The sequence below is a fragment of the Notolepis coatsorum genome (genome assembly GCF_963971535.1).
Source record: "Notolepis coatsorum genome assembly, chromosome: 10".
NCBI classification, from domain to species: Eukaryota; Metazoa; Chordata; class Actinopteri; order Aulopiformes; family Paralepididae; genus Notolepis; species Notolepis coatsorum.
Window position 1 is genome coordinate 25,638,078 of NC_140174.1, and position 22,079 is coordinate 25,660,156.

General features: G+C 43.7%; 1 protein-coding gene across 2 annotated transcripts in view; it reads right to left on the reverse strand.

Annotated features, from left to right (window-relative positions):
* Positions 1-22,079, reverse strand: part of ep300a (EP300 lysine acetyltransferase a) — a 171,807-nt gene that overhangs the window by 53,630 nt on the left and 96,098 nt on the right. For both annotated transcript variants that reach the window (XM_084323655.1, XM_084323654.1), the window contains exons 25-26: positions 15,862-16,008; positions 7,108-7,221 (exon numbers count right to left, since the gene is read on the reverse strand). In XM_084323655.1, the coding sequence (XP_084179781.1) occupies positions 7,108-7,221; positions 15,862-16,008 (261 nt within the window). The remainder of the gene's footprint in view (positions 1-7,107; positions 7,222-15,861; positions 16,009-22,079) is intronic.

The following is a 22,079-nucleotide window of genomic DNA, read 5'->3' on the forward strand; positions in this document are numbered from 1 at the left end:
TATTTAGTTACTCATAATAAAGCCATGTGTTCAGGTATTTACTCATAATAAACCCATGTGTTCAGGTATTTAGTTACTCATAATAAACCCATGTGTTCAGGTATTTAGTTACTCATAATAAAGCCATGTGTTCAGGTATTTACTCATAATAAACCCATGTGTTCAGGTATTTAGTTACTCATAATAAAGCCATGTGTTCAGGTATTTACTCATAATAAACCCATGTATTCAAGTATTTACTAGTGCTGTCAGGTGATTAAAAAAAGTAATCTAATTAATTACAGGATTTGTAATTAATTAATCTAATTAATCGCATTTAAATCGCATAACCATTTTAGGCCTGATATTCTATATTCTATAATCATATTTCAAATTGCATGTGTCCGGATGGCAGAATTCAGTACTGTATCTCTACAAAACCGTCTGTTTAATCATCTTCCATTTATTCATTTGCTTATATTTTTCAGGTCTGGTCAATTTTAGCATGGTGTTATTCACAGTCAAAGATTAAAAAAAAATGTAATTGATATTCTCATTTGGTTCATTACAATTTACTCAAGCCTAGTAACAGACACAGTATTTCTGACACTGGGAATACATTCCCTGAGATCCATCGATGTCCCTAGAATCAGATACCAAGAACATGCAAATGGACCATATTAAAAAAAAGTCTGTAAATGCGTTCTTATGGAATGAATGAGATAAAAAAATATTTAAATTAAATATATATATTTATTTTTTATTAATTTTGAGTTACTTTTCATAACGTGATAATTTCCTGTGTAATTAATTTATCTAATTAACGCGATAAACTGACAGCCTTGGTACATAAAATATCAAGTACAATCTCGACGGAGCCCACAGAGAGGCAGCCGGACAGTGCGGCGCCATCTTGTTGGTGGACATGGTAACATGGAATATAAATGACTGTTGGAATAACCTCTGGAATGCCTGACTATAGGTTACTGCATGTTGGAAGTGCAACTATGAACAGCCTGAACTATACTGCTTCTGATGTTTTTCCACCAGCTGTGCCTAGAACATTGGACACTATTGACTAATTGATATGTGATTAGGTGCAGCTGCAAACAACCGACCTTGTCTGGAGAGAACATGGGGATTGGCTGACAACCCAGTGAACCAACCCCAGCTTTCTTCCAGTCTCCCATATGTGCGTGATGAAGTAATGGAGACACACCTGGGCTTTATAATGGGAGGCCACAGTAAAGATGGGGGACCACTCCAGGGCGGAAGTGTCTGACAGCTGTTGCTATACCCCTGAACTGATTGGCTTCAGTTCCATCATCTAACCTCATCCTCCATCTACAGTACCAGCCTTCTCCACCACTGTGGGTGCAGAGGTCTACTCACCTGGGGGCCATTCAACGCACCATCACCCACCAGATAAGTTGCCTCTTGTTAACCCACATGTATAAATCCTACGATGCTCCATACACATGGACTACTCTGCAACAGACTCTAAAGCTCGGAAGCATTCCCGTCAGTCATGGAGTTTAAAGGCATTGCACTTGACCTATGTACTGAATCATGTAATCCATCATTGTAATAATTGTAATTGTAATTCATTGTAATTCATAACTGTTATAATATTTGTGTTCTTTGTTAACTCGTCATCACTGTAAATGAGGGAAACCTCAGTGCTTTCACGAGTATAAATAAAGGTTTGAATTAGTGCTGTCAGGCGATTAAAAAGATTAATCTAATTAATTACAGGATTTGTAATTCATTAATCTAATTAATCACATTGTAATCCCATAACCATTTTAGGCCTGATATTTTATATTCTATAACCATATTTCAAATAGCATGTGTTCGGATGGCAGAATTCAGTACTGTATCTACAAAATGTTTAATTATCTTCCCTTTATTCATTTGCTTAGATTTTTCAGGTCTGGTAAATTTTTGCATGGTGTTATATACATAATTATGTATATTGAAAATGTATGTCTTGTTTACACTTGTTTAAGTACTTGACTTTCTATTTTATACTTATTATACTTTTTATAATTATAACTGTTTTACCTAGCACACTCTCAGGAGCAAAACAGAAAGAAGCATTTCATACAAAAGTATCCTGTATTTCTGTATGACAACTAATAAAGAAACTTGAAACTAACAGACACAGTATTTCTGACCATAGATGTCCCTAGAATCAGATACCAAGAACATGCAAATGGACCATTAAAATACTATAATGTTAGTGATAGAAGGGAACTCATTTTGTGCAAAAATGGAAAGCTTTTCAATTTCTATGCGGCAGAATTGTTACAATAGCCGATAATCCATTTTCCCAATGATAAATCCCTATACGGGTGGAACAACCAGTGACATCAGACTACACCTCCCTATAAAGCCATGTGTTCAGGTATTTACTCATAATAAAGCCATGTCTTCAGGTATTTACTCATAATAAAGCCATGTGTTCAGGTATTTACTCATAATAAACCCATGTCTTCAGGTATTTACTCATAATAAAGCCATGTGTTCAGGTATTTAGTTACTCAAAATAAACCCATGTGTTCAGGTATTTACTCATAATAAACCCATGTGTTCAGGTATTTACTCATAATAAAGCCATGTGTTCAGGTATTTACTCATAATAAAGCCATGTGTTCAGGTATTTACTCATAATAAAGCCATGTGTTCAGGTATTTACTAGGGGTGGGACGGTTCACAAAATGGACGGTTCGGTTCGTATCACGGTTTTGGGGGTCACGGTTTTCGGTTCGGTTCGATATACGTTAATTTGTATTAAAAAAATGTAACACTCAAATCTAAACATGCTTCATTTATATAAAAAAAAAAAAAAAAAAAAAAAAGTTTACAGTGTTTACAGCCTTAAATAATGTTTGGCACACAAAGACCGAACTGACTGAAAAATATAGGCTACATTTGTCAAAGTATTAACTGGCAGCATACATCAAACTAACACACACACACTGTACTGTTTAAAAACAACACTGCTCTGTTCATTCTATTTTTAAAATACGTACATTATCTGTCATTTATTTAGACTAACATTATTTAAATATTGAGTGCAACTGTGGTGGATTACGTAATTCGGTGAGTTGGAACTATCTATGGGTTGGCGGGTCCCCACGGACATTTTAGCGTGTGGGACCTTCAGCTTAGGAGGAGTTTATAACATCAACAAGCAGCACGAAAGCGGCAATAGTCCCGGTTGGAGTTAGTAAAACACAGTTGTATGTTAGCCTTCTTGGATGTTGAATAAACGCCTATCATTGTCTTTAAACACCCCGCCTCTCAGACTCTCATTTCCTCCTCTGATAGCTAGTAGCTACGGCAGGGCTGTACGCTAAGCTTTTTCACTAGGGGCACACTTGCCCCTAAATGAGAAATTTAGGGGCAAAAAATATTTTTTAGGGGCACATTTTTAAATAACAATTTTACCATTATTAAAAAAATATGTTCCTCCTGCCTCATTACTGTGGTCCTTTTATTTAACATTTAAGTGCGTTTGTTTTCAGGTTTGTATCTTTTATAATGAACCAACTGAGTGTGTAAATCACTAATAGAACAAAAACAATGTGTGTGCGCACGCTTGTGTAGTGCTCCTTGAATGAGATCACCACAACACACACACACCATTGCATAAATCAGGAGGACAAGAAACTCTGCATACATTTGTTTCACAATGAAAAGTGCTTTAGAAATCAAATGAATTATTATTGTAAATAACCCCATGAAAGGTTTATTATTTGTATGGGTAATTACCTGCTTCATATTTGTGATGTTACTGGTTTCAGTGTGTGCCTAAAGTGATCAATGTGTTGGGCCGTTTATAGAGATCTATGCCAATTAATGTTTATGTATATCCGGGACTTTTTTTTAATAAGAATTGAGAGGTATTTGTATATGTGACCTTTATTTTGAAAACCGTGTTGCGACGCAACCTTATTTACATTTGCGCTTTTGACAGTGAAATGTTCAGTCCAACTTAGCTCGAAGGAAAGACTAATCAAAAAGGTTTAATTGACCCGTATGAGGCTCTTACGGTAGGACTTTGATTGTTTATAGAAGTGGAATGTAATACTATGCTAAACGAGAAATAAACTGATTTTACCAGCAGTAAAGTTGCAAGCCACTTTCATTTCATATAGGGGAACCGTGACAATTATTAGTATTATCTTATTTGCATATTGTCTCATTATTAGATAGGTTGATATTTTATAAATTTAAGTAGACAGTATTTCACATCCTAATAGTGGGCTACTACTACTCACCTAATGCATGGCTGAACCTGAACGTTAGAAGTGTCCGTGTCCCCGTCAATCAATCATCACATCATCACGTCAATCATCATCATCTTATCATCTCTCCACATCGGACGTGGTTGTCATAAGATGGACTGATATCCACTCCGTTGTTCTTGCAGAGCAAAATTTGCATCTTAAATGTATTGAAAGGAGGTGCTTCTTTGGCGATGCAATAGCCCATATTGAAAGGAAGAGGCCACATTCAGTTTAGTTTTGCTAGGAATTATGGGATTTGGTGTTGGATGTATAGACTACGCAGATAGGGACATGGTCTTTAATCGCACGATAGACTACAAGTACCAAGTATATAGCGTGACCCAGATTCACTCCACACGCAAATCTTTTTTTTCACTCAGGCTATCGGTGATCGCAGTAAGTTCATTCATTGCCGACAGATTCTTTCATAGCACCACGACATTGTGTCGCACTGTACAGCCTTGGTTGTAGGCTAATGTTTTTAAAAAAATTTATCCAATTTGTATGGATTAATTTAGGAGTGAAATGCGAATGAAGGGTTGAAATCGCAACTCGCAACGTTGCTCCCAAATAATATTTCCAACTCGCAACGGCCAAATTAAGGGGCAATTTGCGATGATCGTCGCAGTGTACAGCCCTGAGCTACGGTAACATTTCATTGACTGTATTAGCTGGGGCTAGTGCTACCATAGTTAAAACGTGCGTTGTGTTGTACAAACTGCTAACGCTATGGCAAGATGTGTGTAGGCCTATGTAATGTTAATGGCTATGTTTTTAAAGTCGTAATGAAGATTGATTTATATTGTGCTTGCCATTTTTACACAAACTGACTAGCACCTGGCTGCAGTGCTGCCTGCAGCCGGTGATCACCTCTCCCGGCTGCGTGCCGGCTCCGCCAAATGATTTTCTTTTAATTTGCGCGTCATCTGAACCGTACGATACACAGACGCCCCGAACCGTGGGGGTCGTACCGTACGGTACATGGTTCGGATGCGTACCGTCCCACCCCTAGTATTTACTCATAATAAACCCATGTATTCAGTTACTCATAATAAAGCCATGTGTTCAGGTATTTAGTTACTCATAATAAAGCCATGTGTTCAGGTATTTACTCATAATAAACCCATGTCAGGTATTTACTCATAATAAAGCCATGTGTTCAGGTATTTACTCATAATAAAGCCATGTGTTCAGGTATTTAGTTACTCATAATAAACCCATGTGTTCAGGTATTTACTCATAATAAAGCCATGTGTTCAGGTATTTACTCATAATAAAGCCATGTGCAGGTATTTACTCATAATAAAGCCATGTGTTCAGGTATTTACTCATAATAAAGCCATGTCTTCAGGTATTTACTCATAATAAACCCATGTGTTCAGTTCAGGTATTTACTCATAATATAAACCCATGTATTAACACAATGGCGCCCGACCACGGAGATCTCCGTGTTTCGATTCCACCTGTTGTGGACAGAAGCATGGATATATCCGTGGCAAGTTGTTATTGCTTTTATTCCATTTTAATAACCTATTCAAGGTCGCCGAGCGGCACTGCAGATGTACCCTACTCTTTGAATTGGAGAGTGTAATACCGGCCAGATCCTCTTAGGGGCGCTATCGCGATAATGCAGTGCCCTGTGGCTGAACGGAGCATTATTTTTTTTTACTTTCAATGGAGTTTTCAGTTAGCTGGATTCTGGATGTGCAGCATGTAGCTTGGATTACGTTTTGGATTGCGGATTTCACTATGCAATAAGGGGATTTATCATCAGCCAATGGACATATCGATCTACCAGATGGCGATCGATAACGGGGAAATGCTCGGGGGGATCCCACCGGTCCACGGTAAGATCTTTTTTGCGTAAAGTACATCCCGATCGGGCCTTGTTTTGATAGCCATCCATCCGATCAATGAATGAGGCTAATGCGGTTATTGGTAATCAATAATCAGAAACGACGTCGCCCGCCCCCCCCCCCCCCTTTCATGCATACATGCTTGAGGATCGTGCCGATCATATGCAGTTTGAGTTATTTCTGTAGCATATGTATAACGGAAATGCCATTGGATATAACGGTAGTAGCTATTAGCCCTTTATCTCGCCTTCCAGGAAATATCCTAGCCGAAATCCCGTATAACGCTTATATTCACGGCACTATAAAATGAGAACGTATGGATGAATTTTCTTTTCTTTAAGACATTTTGAAGGGACGGTTTATGGTCTCAATTGACAATGAGAATAGACAGATAGCAATACTATAAAGTATAGATTTAGCTCTACAAACAGCCCCTCGTCTTTACATTTGCCGGTCCTCTAGAGATTTATTAGACGCATCCCAATGGCCCCGAATGTGTTAAGGTATTTACGAATTACTCATAATAAACCCATGTGTTCAGGTATTTACTAATTACTCATAATAAACCCATTAGTGATGCACCGATGTGAAAATTGTGGCCGATACCGATATTAATATTGCTGTTCTGGCCGATACCGATATTTACCGATGTCGATATCTCTGTATAGAAAACACTTTTTTATGATAATCAAATAAAGAGCTATTTTCCAAAACGCATTATTTTTTTTACTTTTGTAACTTATTTTCAGAAATTACTGATCTTTTGAAACTATTTAAGGCCAAAACATGTCGAAAGAATTTTTATTTTTTTTAAAATATTGGCCTTATCTTGATATCGGACCGATACCGATGTGTAAAAAAACTGCCATATTGGCCGATATATCGTGCATCACTAAAACCCATGTATTCAGGTATTTACTCATGCAAGAAGTGTTCAGTCAAACTAAGGCTGGTGCTCCAGATGTATGACTACTCACCCTATCTTCTTGACATACTCCAGGTAGCCTATCAGGATCTCGTGGTAAACTCCGGTTCTCAGGGTCCGAGGCTGGAAGAAGTGCACGCTGTCCAGGTACGAGATGTACACTCGTCTGGGGGGAAAGAAAAGATGAATGAGATTTTGGTATCAATCTTCTCGTCTGACTCTGAAGAAGAGGTAATGTAACTGAGGGGTACAATTCCCTGACTGTATTACTAGATATGATACTTACTACCACTACCTTTGTACTTAATATTCGGCCACCCAGTACACGGCATAAATATATTATCATGAACACTCTCACGTAGATGAAACGGATCCAACACAAATGTACGAATTAGAAGCAGGTCTTTATTTCCTACACAGCGATGGTGTGTAGAATAAACACTTAATCACTTAATTACATTTATGAATTGAAATAGTATGCACTTTTATGGCAAGGAGTATTCGTCGGTATATCAATAGATAATGTCCAATCTCTGAAGGCGCAGGTGGTAAATATACAACCTGGAATAGTTAAGGAATAACAGCAATGATACTTTAATGATTATAGGCTGGATACACTAGAGGGGGTTAATCCGGTCGCTTGTAAGCCGACAGGAGTAGGAGGGGGGGGGGGGGTAGAATCCGGCTGCCTCGTCCGGCCAAGGGTATCCCAGGTGAACCCACTGTAGTGCCGTTCAATGCGCCGGCGATCCTTGGACCACAGATGAAAGCAGGTGGACTCTTTGTGGGCCGGCTCTCTCCGGTCCACGGGGGAGAGATGTGGAGAGACCTCGTCTTGCAGAGCGTCTCCTCACCTTGCGTCCTCTCCAGGGGGGGGGGTTCCAACACACGGTAGTGTCGGGGGTCTTTATCCATAGAATAATCAAAGTATCCAAAGCATAATCCGTGCCTGGGAAGGCGGGCTGTCGTCGGTAGAATAATCCGGTATACAGGTCCACTCGCTCGTCGGCTCTGGGGCTCCTCGGGTGCAGCTTCACATAGGGTCAACCACCCTGGGTAAGCAGCCAGTTCTCTGCCCGAAACGATGGGGTACTGACTACGGTAGTATTCTCACCGCACGAAGCACTATATATTAACAGACTATTATTAGCTTAATAGACTACGTCCAACTCGACGATATAGTGCCAAATATGACTATTCAAATATTAATATACACGATGTCTCAATACCGATGGTAGGCCGAACTTGGCCTTACTCCCACACGTGGCATCGCGGGGAGGCTTTATGTCTGTGACTCTATTGGAGGGTAAGAAACTGGACTGAAAAGAAAGTCCTACTTTAGTAGCGCAGTATATATACGCACTATGAACAAATAGTCCCATTAGTGGTGCGGTAGCCAAATTCCTACGCGGAACTAGGACTTGTTCGTACATGTCGAGCGGTACGTTTGAACTGGGTCTGAGGGGTATGGCAGCCTGGCACCAAGGTCTCGACCAATAGTAGAATGGAGACTATTATGGGATGTTCAGTAGGCTAGAATGGATATTCAATGCATATTGTACAAGGAATATACAAGGGATATCAGGGAATATTAGAGAATATACAAATACAATTAAATATATATATATAAATAAATATATATATTCGGTTTAATCTGGCCCTTCACAACAGCCACCCCCTGAATAGGTCCCAGACCTAATCAGTTAAACGGAGACAGATTAATCGCGTTGTCTATTTACACATAAGGGTTTGCTGTAGGGGTCAGTCAACTTCACAAAGTCATAGGGTTGTAGGGTCATGGTCATCATCGATTGTGTCTGGGAGTCGAGGCAGTTCTATGAGCCTTGCCACGGGACGGGTGTAAGTGCGACCCTGGACGAGCACTTCAGCTGCTCGGACCTTGCCGTCGGCACCGGTGATCACTTTGCTTACGCAGCCGGCCGGCCACATAGCTCTGGGCAGTGATTGATCAATAATCATGACGACTGTTCCTTCTGTCAAATTGTCTCTCTCCTTTACCCACTTCTGGCGGGTCTGTAGAGACGGTAGGTAGTGCAGTAGGAAACTGTTCCAAAACTTGTCGGCTAATACTTGGCTGTACCTCCACATTCGTCGGCCGTTCGCTTCTTCAGGCCGGTACATTGTCTGTGGTAATGCAGGATCTAGCCGCCCCATCAGGAGTGTGTTGGGGGTAACTGGGTCGATATCCGCCACATCACTGGAGACATATCCGAGGGGCTTCGAGTTAAGTACTCCCTCAATCTCCGTGAGGACTGTTTCTGCTCCTGCGTGATGTACATCCTCATCGTATTTCTTTATAATCAGCTCTGTGACCTTATGTCGGCTGTTCAATACGATCGGGTATTTAATGTCATCCGGTAGATTGGGGGCTCTGCGTAGGCGACCACCCACTCTGATGAGGGTGTGAGCGTCGCTCTCGGGGGCCAGGTGAATTAATCTGCTGTCGGATGGGACGGGCTTTCCTCCCTGTAGACAGGCCAATTCATCGGGGAACGAGTCTCTCTGGGCTCGCTGCAGTAGAAGCAATTCTGCTTCCTCGTAGTTAGCCGCTGACATATCAGCGGGGGACTTGCACTCCGGGTGGTACCGCAGGAATGTTCTTTGTTGTGCACTCTCTATGGACGTGCAATCGTTTATGTTAGGGTCGGTGGAGGCTACGGTGCTCAATCCACAGAACACAGACTTCTTCATTTCCACCTCCTCTGGACTTGCTTCCCTCGGGATAGGCATGGGCCACTGTCCTTCCGGGAGTCTTAGGAATGCGGGGCCATCACTGTAGACATTGCGACGGGTGAGGTCATCCAGGGGCATCCCCCGGGTGATGACGTCAGCTGGGTTCTGTTTTGTATCAACGTAGCGCCACTCTGTTTCTCCGGTTAACTCTTCGGTTAAGTCTTGAATCTCGGTGACTCTGACTCCCACGAAGACTTTGTACTTGCATGAGTCCGATTTGATCCAGGCGAGTACCGTCGTGGAATCTGACCACAGGATTGTTCTAGACACCGGTATGGTGAGCTCACGTTGGATGAGCGTGGCTAGGTGCGCTCCGGCTAGGGCTGCGCAGAGCTCTAGACGTGGGATAGATTGTTGCTTGCGTGGGGCTATTCTCGAGCGGGTAGAGGACAAATGCTGTGTAGATCTCTCCCCCTTGGTCTTGGGCCCGCAAGTAGGCTACTGATCCGTATGCGACCTCTGAGGCGTCACTGAAGACGTGTAAGTCCATTTTACATGTCTCTGGCCTCACCGTGGGTGGGAAGTAGCTTCGGCGCATATTAACGCCTGGGAGTGAGTGGAGCTCCATCTCCCACTCTCTCCAGGTGGATGCAAGGTGTGCGGGAATGGGGTCGTCCCAGCCCTGGTCCTTGTCCCACAATGCTCGTACAATCATTTTTGCCCTGGTGGTGTACGGTAGAATACATCCTAGCGGGTCATATTGTCGGGCGAGTGTTGTGTACACACTCCGTCTGGTGGTCGGTGCCGCCGCCGGCCTTCCCTGCTCCGTAGTCAGGGGCTTGTGTCTGTAGTGAAGCGAATCTGTTTTGAATCGCCACACCAATCCCAGGGTCATCTCCTGGGCTTCTCCCGGGATTGTAGCCATCCAGGTCTCGCTGCTGGCTGCCTTGTCCTCGGAGGAGAGGCTGCGCAGTACTTGCGGATCGCTGCTGGCCCACTACCTGAGATCAAAGCCGCCTTTGATCAATGAGGCGCGGAGTTTAATCAGGAGAGCCTCGGCTTCTTCCTGGGTTGAAAGGCTTTGTAGACAGTTGTCTACGTAGAAGCTGTTCTTTACGCTGCGTCGGACCTCTTCGTCCGCTGCTGGGTCCTCTGCTACATGTTTCTGTAGTGCAAATGTCGCACAGCAGGGGCTGCACGTCGTTCCGAAGGGGAGGACTTCCCATTGGTAGATGGCTGGGTGCTCATCTCCTGGCTTCTCTCTCCATAGGAACCGTAACAGGGGCTTGTCCGCCTCTACTAATCTCACCTGCAGGAACATTCCTTTAATGTCCCCGCTGATGGCCACCTTTTCCTGGCGGAAGCGGAGTAGAACGCAGAGTAGGGAGGGGCCGAGTGTGGGACCGGGCAGTAACTCTTTATTCAGATTTTGGGATCCGATCTGGTAGCTGCAGTTAAATACTATGCGGTCTTAACCGTTGTGATGGACCTTGTGGTGGGGCACGTACCACGATTCAGTGGTCTGGTCAGCCTCTTTAATGTCCATCTTTGTGACGTGTCCCGCTGTGATGAGCTTCTCAATCTCAGCGCGGTATACACTCTCTTGGGCGGGGTTCTTGGCTAAGCGCCGCTCCGTGTTCAGCAGGTACCGTTCTATGGCGTCTGTCTTGGCGTGGAAAGTAGGCATTCCTTCTCGCCGCAGGAGTGGCGTGGCGTATCTCAACACGCCGTTGACCGGGACTCTCTTGGTCCCTGTCTCGAGGAGGTGAATGGCGTAAATGTCATCTTTAGAGCGAATGTCTTTCTTTCCATTCTTAAAGGGCATTTGTTCCAAGCTCCATAGCCGCTCTACGTGTTGCAGGAGTGCGGTTTCTCCCTCTGTGACTCGGGAGTGGAGACATCTAGTGGCTGTACTTCGGTTGAGAGATTTGGCGAGCGGGCCTTGGAGAGTCCATCCCAAACGGGTCTCGACTGCTGCAGGACAGCCTCGGGGTCCGGTATGAACCCGGTCTATCGGGACAATGAGGTCTGCATGGTCGGAGCCTATCAACAGGGTCGGCATAGCATTGTCTATGAGCGGGATCGGTAACTTGCGCAGATGTGCATATTTCTCCATCAGCTTGGCGACGGGGTATGTGTACCGCGACAGTCCTATTTCTTGGCTGGTGAAAGCGTCTGCAATCTGGTACCGTCGCTCAGGCTGGCCGCTTGCTGCGATAGAGAATGAGACATTCTCGCCCTTTATCGTCTTCAAATCTCGTCTTATTGTCCGAATTGTCATTTGGGTTTCGCTTCCCCGCAGCCCTAGCTGGGCCGCAGCGGAGGCGAGCAGCAGGGTCTTCTCTGACCCGTCATCGAGGACGGCGTAAGTGTCCAGGACTTTATTCTGGTAGCTTAGTGTCACACGCACTACTTTTAGGAGTACTCGGGCTCCACTGCTGCTGGCGGGATCGATGTACATGACGCTCGCTTTGCGGCTGGATGGTGCAGGTGAAGGGCGCCGTCTGTTACTGTCGTGAAGTATGTCCAGATGGGCTCCATCGCACTTGGTGCACCTTTTCTTTAAGCGGCATTCGGCTGCCATGTGTGAGCGCGCACAGCGAAAACAGCGCTTGTTGGACTTTATCCATTGACCTGCTTCCTCCGCGTTCAGCTTGGGGAAGGAGTCACATTGCGCTAGCCAGTGTTCTTTCTCACAGTAGGGGCACACTATCTTCCACTTCTCCGTTCTGGAGGGGGTACTGTGGCTCCTGCTGCTCGGTACTGACTCCGATTAGTGCATCACAGTCACCGATCTTCTTCCATCATTTAGTCGTCTGGTTCCTTCTCTGGAGCCAGGGGTGCTCCGTCCGAATGTATCTAGCCGTAGGCTGCTGACTTCTCTCGCCAGGAAGTCTGCTAGATCGAGGAGGTTCGGTTCGGGGCCATTCGGGTCTCTGTGGTCCCTCTGCCGCCTAAAGCGCTCCTGACGAGCGGGCGGCAGCTTCTCCAGGATCCTTTCCACATTTGAGTTGGCGTAAAGTTCATACTTCCCCTTCTCTCTTTGCGCTCCCAACATCCCTACCAGGGACTGCACTCTGATGGACAGGTCGTCCAGTGCTCGATTGTCTATTGCTGGGGGTAAGCGGTCGATGTGTCGGATCTCCTGGATCACGTAATCCCATATGCGCCCATACCTCTGGTCCAATGCTACCAGCGCTGCTGTGTATGGGGTGGTGGAAGTCGCGTAGGCGAGCGCTATATTATGTGCGCGGGGCACCTTTAAGTGCTGCAGTAGGATGGCGTATTTGTGGCGTTCATCCAATACATCCACCAACATGGTCTCCAGACACATGCGGAGTTCTGTATACTGGGCCCGGTTCTCTTGGGTGAAGTCGGGTACCATAGGCGTGCCAATGTATGATGCTGACTGTGGATACATCGGCGAGCGTTGGGGGAGAGGCCTCCTAGGCGAGTCTCCTCCCGCTCCTTGGTATGGGCTGGTACCGGCAGTGTACCATGGCCCGCTTGTCCAGGTGCTGTTGCTCGGTGCGGGTCGTGCGTCGTGCTCACCCGTGTATAGAGTCGGGGGTCTGTAGCGCAGCTCTGCGGGAGTATAGCCTGGGCTGTACCGGACCTCCTGGTCCGGTAGAGTACTGTGCTGTCTTCGGGCGCGGTTCTCCTCCTCTTCCTCTTCGTCTTCAGTTAGGTCATCCAGTGCTTGTAGTCTCTGGTTTAGCCTCTCCACAGGATATGCTGCTCCTTCCCGGTTGCTAGGTCTCGCTTGGACCGGTGGGGGGAGGTGGTCTGTGGGGGGTATAGACCTCGTCTGTTGGTCAAGTTCAGGGTTGTTTACTCGGCTAGGGGATGCCGCCCTGGAGGTGTGTCTAGACGAGTTCCTGGAGCCTCTGGCGGAGGGAGAGGGTGTTGTCCGTCTGATCAGCTGGTCTATTAGTTGCGCTTGCTGTCTGTCGCGCTCTGCGTCCCGTAGAGCACCAGCAGCTGCTCGCTGGCTGTCTGCTCGGTCTCGGGCCACATTCTCTTCCATCTGAATGCGTCTTATTTCCAGGCGTATGTGCTCTTCTTCGCTCCGTTGCTGTAGCTGCAATCGATCGCGTTCAGTAGAGGCTTTCAGGCTGACGAGGAATGCCTGCTGTAGGGTCCTCTCTGCCTCGCTGGGAGAAGGCGGTTGTATAGGGGAGCCTTCCCTCGGGGTACTCCTTGCGGAGCCTTGGAGCTCTATCTCCACGGTGCTCTCCCCGTCTTCTTCCGTGCCGAGTTCTCTCTCGGTAGCGTTGTATTCCTCCCGGGACTCATCGGGGACTACTTCTTCAGTACTGGCGGGGTGTGAAGTCATGTCTGGTTCCCACTGGTCCCCACCGTGAACTTGGTCAGTTACATTAGAGCCCGTAGGGGCCTCTATGGTCGGGGTAGTCTGGGCGTTGGGGTTAGACATACTTTTACTTTCTAGTTTTACCGCGTTTACTGTTAGTAGAAGACTAGGTTGTTGACTGACAGCGTAAGCCTCTAAGTACTGAGGGAGCCGTCGTTCGCGCTGCGGGCGTTGGTTAGGAGGATCGTTTCGTGGAGTGTTCATCATAGGCCATTTCAATATTAATAACACTATATTAATATTACACTAATTACCCTCCGGCTCGAAGGACCAATTGTAACTGAGGGGTACAATTCCCTGACTGTATTACTAGATATGATACTTACTACCACTACCTTTGTACTTAATATTCGGCCACCCAGTACACGGCATAAATATATTATCATGAACACTCTCACGTAGATGAAACGGATCCAACACAAATGTACGAATTAGAAGCAGGTCTTTATTTCCTACACAGCGATGGTGTGTAGAATAAACACTTAATCACTTAATTACATTTATGAATTGAAATAGTATGCACTTTTATGGCAAGGAGTATTCGTCGGTATATCAATAGATAATGTCCAATCTCTGAAGGCGCAGGTGGTAAATATACGACCTGGAATAGTTAAGGAATAACAGCAATGATACTTTAATGATTATAGGCTGGATACACTAGAGGGGGTTAATCCGGTCGCTTGTAAGCCGACAGGAGTAGGAGGGGGGGGGGGGGGGTAGAATCCGGCTGCCTCGTCCGGCCAAGGGTATCCCAGGTGAACCCACTGTAGTGCCGTTCAATGCGCCGGCGATCCTTGGACCACAGATGAAAGCAGGTGGACTCTTTGTGGGCCGGCTCTCTCCGGTCCACGGGGGAGAGATGTGGAGAGACCTCGTCTTGCAGAGCGTCTCCTCACCTTGCGTCCTCTCCAGGGGGGGGGGTTCCAACACACGGTAGTGTCGGGGGTCTTTATCCATAGAATAATCAAAGTATCCAAAGCATAATCCGTGCCTGGGAAGGCGGGCTGTCGTCGGTAGAATAATCCGGTATACAGGTCCACTCGTCGGCTCTGGGGCTCCTCGGGTGCAGCTTCACATAGGGTCAACCACCCTGGGTAAGCAGCCAGTTCTCTGCCCGAAACGATGGGGTACTGACTACGGTAGTATTCTCACCGCACGAAGCACTATATATTAACAGACTATTATTAGCTTAATAGACTACGTCCAACTCGACGATATAGTGCCAAATATGACTATTCAAATATTAATATACACGATGTCTCAATACCGATGGTAGGCCGAACTTGGCCTTACTCCCACACGTGGCATCGCGGGGAGGCTTTACGTCTGTGACTCTATTGGAGGGTAAGAAACTGGACTGAAAAGAAAGTCCTACTTTAGTAGCGCAGTATATATACGCACTATGAACAAATAGTCCCATTAGTGGTGCGGTAGCCAAATTCCTACGCGGAACTAGGACTTGTTCGTACATGTCGAGCGGTACGTTTGAACTGGGTCTGAGGGGTATGGCAGCCTGGCACCAAGGTCTCGACCAATAGTAGAATGGAGACTATTATGGGATGTTCAGTAGGCTAGAATGGATATTCAATGCATATTGTACAAGGAATATACAAGGGATATCAGGGAATATTAGAGAATATACAAATACAATTAAATATATATATATAAATAAATATATATATTCGGTTTAATCTGGCCCTTCACAACAGGTAATGTTAACATTTGAATCGTGGTCCTCACCTCTGGTTGGGCTGGGGGCATTCGGAGCCGTACTCCTGGACGTGCATGCCAAAGAAACACACGTCGGCTCCCTCAATGTCCTCGAACGCAAACAGGGCTTTTGTCCTGTATGGGAACGACTCCGACATCTCCCCGTTGTCCACGAACCTGAAGAAGAAGCACACGAGAGAACGCAGAAATTCAAGTCTTTGTTTGGCTGTTCACATTATTTTCATAACAAATACCGTAATTCCTCTAATAGTAACCGGGTCTCAAATACAAGCCGGGTCTCTATTAATGGCCGGGTGCGCTCTTGAGCTAAGCAATTATAAGCCGGCCTCCTAATACAAGCCGGGATACTAATATACTGAGCTGCATACTGAGCTAGTTACTTGATTTCACTTTGAAAACGTTGAAATGACCAGTGACCACCTGTAATTGCACTGTTTACTATTTCATACAGTACTTGGTTTCAATAAATGAACCCAGTACATTTTACTGGGTTCAAACTGACACAAAATGTTGATTTATTCATTATGATCCGTTTGAAAATTTGAAATATAGGCCTCCCTCTTATACAGGCCTCCTCCTAATACAAGCCTGGTACCCGCTACAGTTGAAACAAATACAAGCCGGGGTTACTATTAGAGGAATTACGGTAGATAATATCAGATTCCAATGTGAACTGGTCACGGCCCTGAACTGACTCGTATACACAGATAGCTTGTATATTTAGAATTTTAATACAGTAGAACTGACACCAAAGCAGAGCATAGAACCCTGGTATTCTGATGTGATGACCCTTTGTTTTTATAGTTTCCTTGGTTATCCCTTTCACTGCCGCACTACCAAAATGGTTAACCCTTTCACTGCGACAATTCACAGAAGGTTAACACTTTCACTGCCACACGACAGAAGGTTAACCCTTTACTATCACACAACCGACGGTTGCCGTGTGGCAGTGAAAGGGGTAACCTGCTGTTGTGTGGCAGTGAAAGGGTTAACCTTCTGTGAATTGTTGCAGTGAAAGGGTTAAACATTTTGGTAGTGCGGCAGTGAAAGGGATAACCAAGGAAACTATAAAAACAAAGGGTCATCACATCAGAATTCCAGGGTTCTATGCTGCTTTGGTGTCCGTTCTACTGTATTAAAATTCTAAATATACAAGCTATCTGAGGAAATACACATCAACCAATATATCAAACGTTAGCTAGTTAACAATGTAACAAATTGCAGATGATTCTGACATCCGAGGTAGTAACCCGTTTAAATGTCAGGCCATAAACGAGGAGATGGCTGATCCCATTCAACTCAATTGGAGTCGGACAAAGTGAAAGTTTCCACACATGGCACCAATGTACATTCACACACCTACACAGTGACGTGATGACCCTTCCTACTTTTATAGATACCTTGACAATAACCAGTGTTTCCCCTAGGATGTCTTTGGGTGGTAGGCCCCCCGAAACTACTAGTGTACTAGTAGTGCAGTAATGCGGTTGTTAGTATCGGTGCATTTCTCTACACTGGGCTGAAATGAAACGATTGCACATAAATTAGGTAAATAAATATTATAAATATAAATATATTTACAACACATAAATTAACTTATTTACAATTATACATACAGTAGTGACAACACACATGAACTATTTACAATACAGGGAGGCACATACAACACTCATAACTATTTACAACCAGTGTCAGAGCGAGCACACTCAAGTTGTTCGGAAATTCTGAGGGCTCAGAGTGCACACTGGACGCTCTCTGACTGAAGAGTCAGTTTATCAGAGCAGAGCAGATTTTCAGAGTGAATTTATTAACTCGCCTTAACTAGGGCCCTATGAAATCCGTTTTTATCTTTTCCTGTTTTCGGATATGAATTTTCCTGTTTTCGGATTTCTCGGTTTTTAACACTGAGTGCCACGGACGTGTTGTCGTTAGTTTCTGCCGACCTTTGAGTGCCCCCGACGCTATATAGCGTTTGTTTGTTGTTTATTTTTTTCATCAATCGAGCCTTGGGTTAGTGCTGCAGAGTCTCTCTGAGCTCAATTGGGAAGATACCGCCCCCCATCGTCTCTCCCTGTGTAACTGCACCCCATTACTTTACACTGACGAAGGGGGGGTGGCCAGTTTCCTCATTTTACTTTTCCATCGAGCCAACTGAAGAATCCATTGTGCTCGCCGGCCCGGAAAACGCGTGGATTAGGTATTTACAGTACCCAACACTGTAATCAATAAGCGTGACCGATATTTGGAATGGCGATCAGGAATTGGAATAATCTTTTTGGATAACATCTGATCTAAGGTAAGGAATCTATTTTACCAGTCTTAGGATAATCAGAGCTATTTTCACAGAGATATAAGCGTTTTCCCTATATTTGAAAACTATTCATAAATAGTTTGTATTCCAGAATATTCCAGTAAATGCCTTTTATCACGGAATCTTTATATTTTCCTTGAAAACAAGGGCTTTTCAAAATGCTATAAAACGGAAATGAAGCGATTAAAAAACAATCCGTTTCGACAATGTTGACTGCAAACAAGTCATTGATAAACTACAGGCAGATTAGACACATAGCCATAATTTAAGACAGAGATTATGCGTTCACAACGCTATCATTGAAGTGGGTGCTGGCATTCAACCACGTTTTACCATGTTAATGGCCGGTAATCAAAGTGTTAATTAGCCTGTTTTTCCGGATATCTCTGATTTTATATTTCTTCCTTTAGATTTAACAAAAAAAAAAAAAAATACAAAATTATGTTTTTAACACTATGATCGCCGGGGACGAGTTTACACGTCATTCCTAGCCATGCTCATTCTGCCGAAGACGCCGTAACTCGTCTTTGATGTCAATATTTCAAAAATCTGTCATCGAAATCATATTTCCTTTCCGGAGCCCTGAGACACACTGCTGATCTCCTCTCAACTCTCTAGCGGTTCAAGAGCGCCATCTGGTGGCCGATCGGCAGATCGCCAACCGGAAATTAACCTTTGAACCGGTAGTGCTCATCCATATGTGGTCCGGGCACTCGCTATCATTAGAGAGACTCCGTATTGACACAGTGAACAATCGATCGGTGCAAATAACTCGAAAAAACAACATGATTTGGACGTATATACTATTATACAACCTGGAAATGGATCGGGCATTTCTCCATCCCATAATAGAAAAAATTCTGTTCCACGCTCATGTGCCAGCGGCGCGAGGAAGCCACGGTAAGATTCAGCGTTATATTCTAACGTGTTCTTTACTAACTGCTATGATGAACATATGACCCACTCTGGATGAATCATCTAACGCTGCCCACGGAATTATAAACGATCCCCCGCCCATCCGGTCATCATCAGATGATGCATAGAAACTTCTAGAACAGGGGTGGGCAATTATTTTTCCCGGGGGGCCGAATGAGCAACTGAAAATATGTTGGAGGGCCGGGCCAAAATTCCAAACTCAATTATGCATAATATACATTTTATTTCTATATAAAAAGCAGTAAATGGCATTGTTTTGACCCCTGGTAAGAGTGTATGTTATTATTTGGCAATTAAAAGGTGAGGTTAGCTTTCAAAAATATCATTTATTCAAATAGAATTTATTTCCAAAATGATAAACAAAATGTGAAACATTAATAACAAAGGGCATGTATGAAAAAGTGCTATACAAATAAAGTTATTATTTTGAGTTTCATATACTATTGAAACAAGGATTTTCTTAGCTTTCTAAAGACATCACATCATCTTATAGCCAAAATAAACAAGACATGTCACTGAACTGTGTAAAGAAAAGTGTCCCAGTAGCCTTTTTTACTTTACATGCCTATATTAAACATTTAATGTTTTCAGAACTGTGCAAAAAAAATATATCAAGTGTCCCATTTCACTTGTTATATTTCCACATTTTAGTGTTCTTCAGCTCTTTTTTTTTTTCATTCAGTGTGATAAATCCAGTCTCTGTTGAGCTTTAACAAGTCCATCAAAGTCAGGTTGCATGTCTGAGGTGGAGATGCGAAGCACAGCTGCCAGATGTTCATCAGTGAGAGAGGATCTGTACCTGGACTTGGTAAACGTCATGACTGAGAATGTCTGTTCACATATAGGTGGATCCAAAGAAAACCAACATCTTCTGAGCATGTCTCCTCATGTATGCCCAGGTCTGTTCTAGAACCACGTCCAGTTGAATTTTTTTTATCTCGCACAGATTCCTACCAAACTGTATTTGATCATCAATATAATGCATTTAGGGCTATAAATCACGTTCTGAAGAAAGCTGCAGAAAACGATAAAAACACACTTATACTTTAGACCATATTTTAGTATGAATATGTGAATGAAAAAGTTTAACGTTGCTACACCCTGAACAATACATATAGGACATTGAATGGGCCATAATAATGGCAATTTAGCAATAGAATTTAAAAAGTTATAGCCCTGCAAAGAAGGGGAACTTCTCCATAGACAAATAGAGCTGGCGAGGGATGGTAAATTATGAATTTAACCCATGGCAATTAAAGTGTTAACTAACTTTAATAACAGTACATCTGCAAACAGTGCCAGTGCAGTTCAATGTTCAGTCAGTGCCAGTTCAGTTATGAGGTTTCTTTTTTCCCAATTCAGTTCAATACAGTTAAACTGCCAGTGCAGTGCAATAACTAAATAATAATTAAATAGTTAAATAATACAAAATAATTTGTTTAAAATAAATCTGGAAAAAAAAACTGTAAAATGTAATTTCTTTCCAAGAGATGTCCTTTAACACTTTCCATGCCAGCCATGCAGTGCCTAGGAACCCTGTTGCGTGCCACCGCTAAATTCAATGACAGAGCTCTCATATTTGCGAACGCATAAACTTAAATTATGGCTATGTGTCTAATATGGCCGTCGCTTATCAATGACTTGTTTGCAGTCAACATTGTCGAAGCGTTTTTTTTTTTTTAATAATCGGTTAATTTCCGTTTTATACCATTTTGAAAAACGCTCGTTTTTTAAGTTTCAGAAAGAAAGATTCTGTGATAAACGCCCTTTACTGAAATACACTGGAATACACAAAACACGTAGTCATTTATCGGCCTATTTATGAATAGTTTTCAAATAAACGCTAGATTATCGATAGTATATGGTACTTATGCACGCTATAGAAGCGGGCTGAAAAATCGATTATCTTATTTCCTGATCGCACACACACACATATGGCACATGCTGATATATAGGCGAAAATAGCTCAGATTATCCCAAGACTGGTCAAATAGATTCCTTACCTCAGATGTTCTCCAAAAAGATTATTCCAATTCCTGATCGCCATTCCAAATATCGATCGCGTTTATTGATCCAACGCTGGGTACTGGAAACACATATTCTCCGCTGTTCTGGTGGTGGGCAATGACTTGGATCGTCTCCGGTTACTTGTCTGACAAGTAAAATGTGGAAGCAGGACTTTTTCTCCATAAGTTTCATTCAATCCAATGGGGTGCAGTACCATCCGGAGAGACGATGGGGGGCGGTATTTCCCCTGTTCGAGTTCAGACAGATCCCCACTAGTAACGTGAGGCTAGATTGATGAAAAATGAATGGAAATCGATAAAAAAGAAAAATGACGATTAAAAACGAGATCTCTCGTCGGCTGGCACTCAGCGGTTGGCATGAACTAATGAGAATTCTCGTTGTTGGCACTGAAAGTGTTAAAGGTGCATGCTTCTCCCCATCTCTGGCTGACATCACCATTGTGATACATGATGGCCTTTGTGTTTCTCGGTGAGGGATTCTCTTTTGTCGGTCAGCAGCGTTTTGTACTTGCTGAAGCTTCTCTCTGTATAATAATTTTTTAAGTTTAAATATCAGCATATAAGCCATTCTCCCTTTCTGTGTGTGTGCGTGTGTGTGCACGAGTGCCCATTAAGCAGACTTAATGATTTTAGAATATCATTAAGTCAACTATCCAGTTAGTTTTTATAGTGTAACGTTTGGCTACTTGGACAACACTGCGCTCTGTTGTCTCGGAATGGATTTGGTAGCTTTTTTTCTGCGTCTCCATAGACTGTGCCACACCACCGTTTTAAAGTCGTAGTGAAGATTGATTTATATGAAAAACGATTTATGTATAATTTAGCTAGCTCGCTAACGTTACTGGAATTAAAGCAAGCTTTAAAAAATGTTTATTGTGGAAACACTGATAACAAAGAGGTCACATGCACCACACCGTTGTATGGAAGTAAAAGTGGAGGCCAGTGCCACTGAA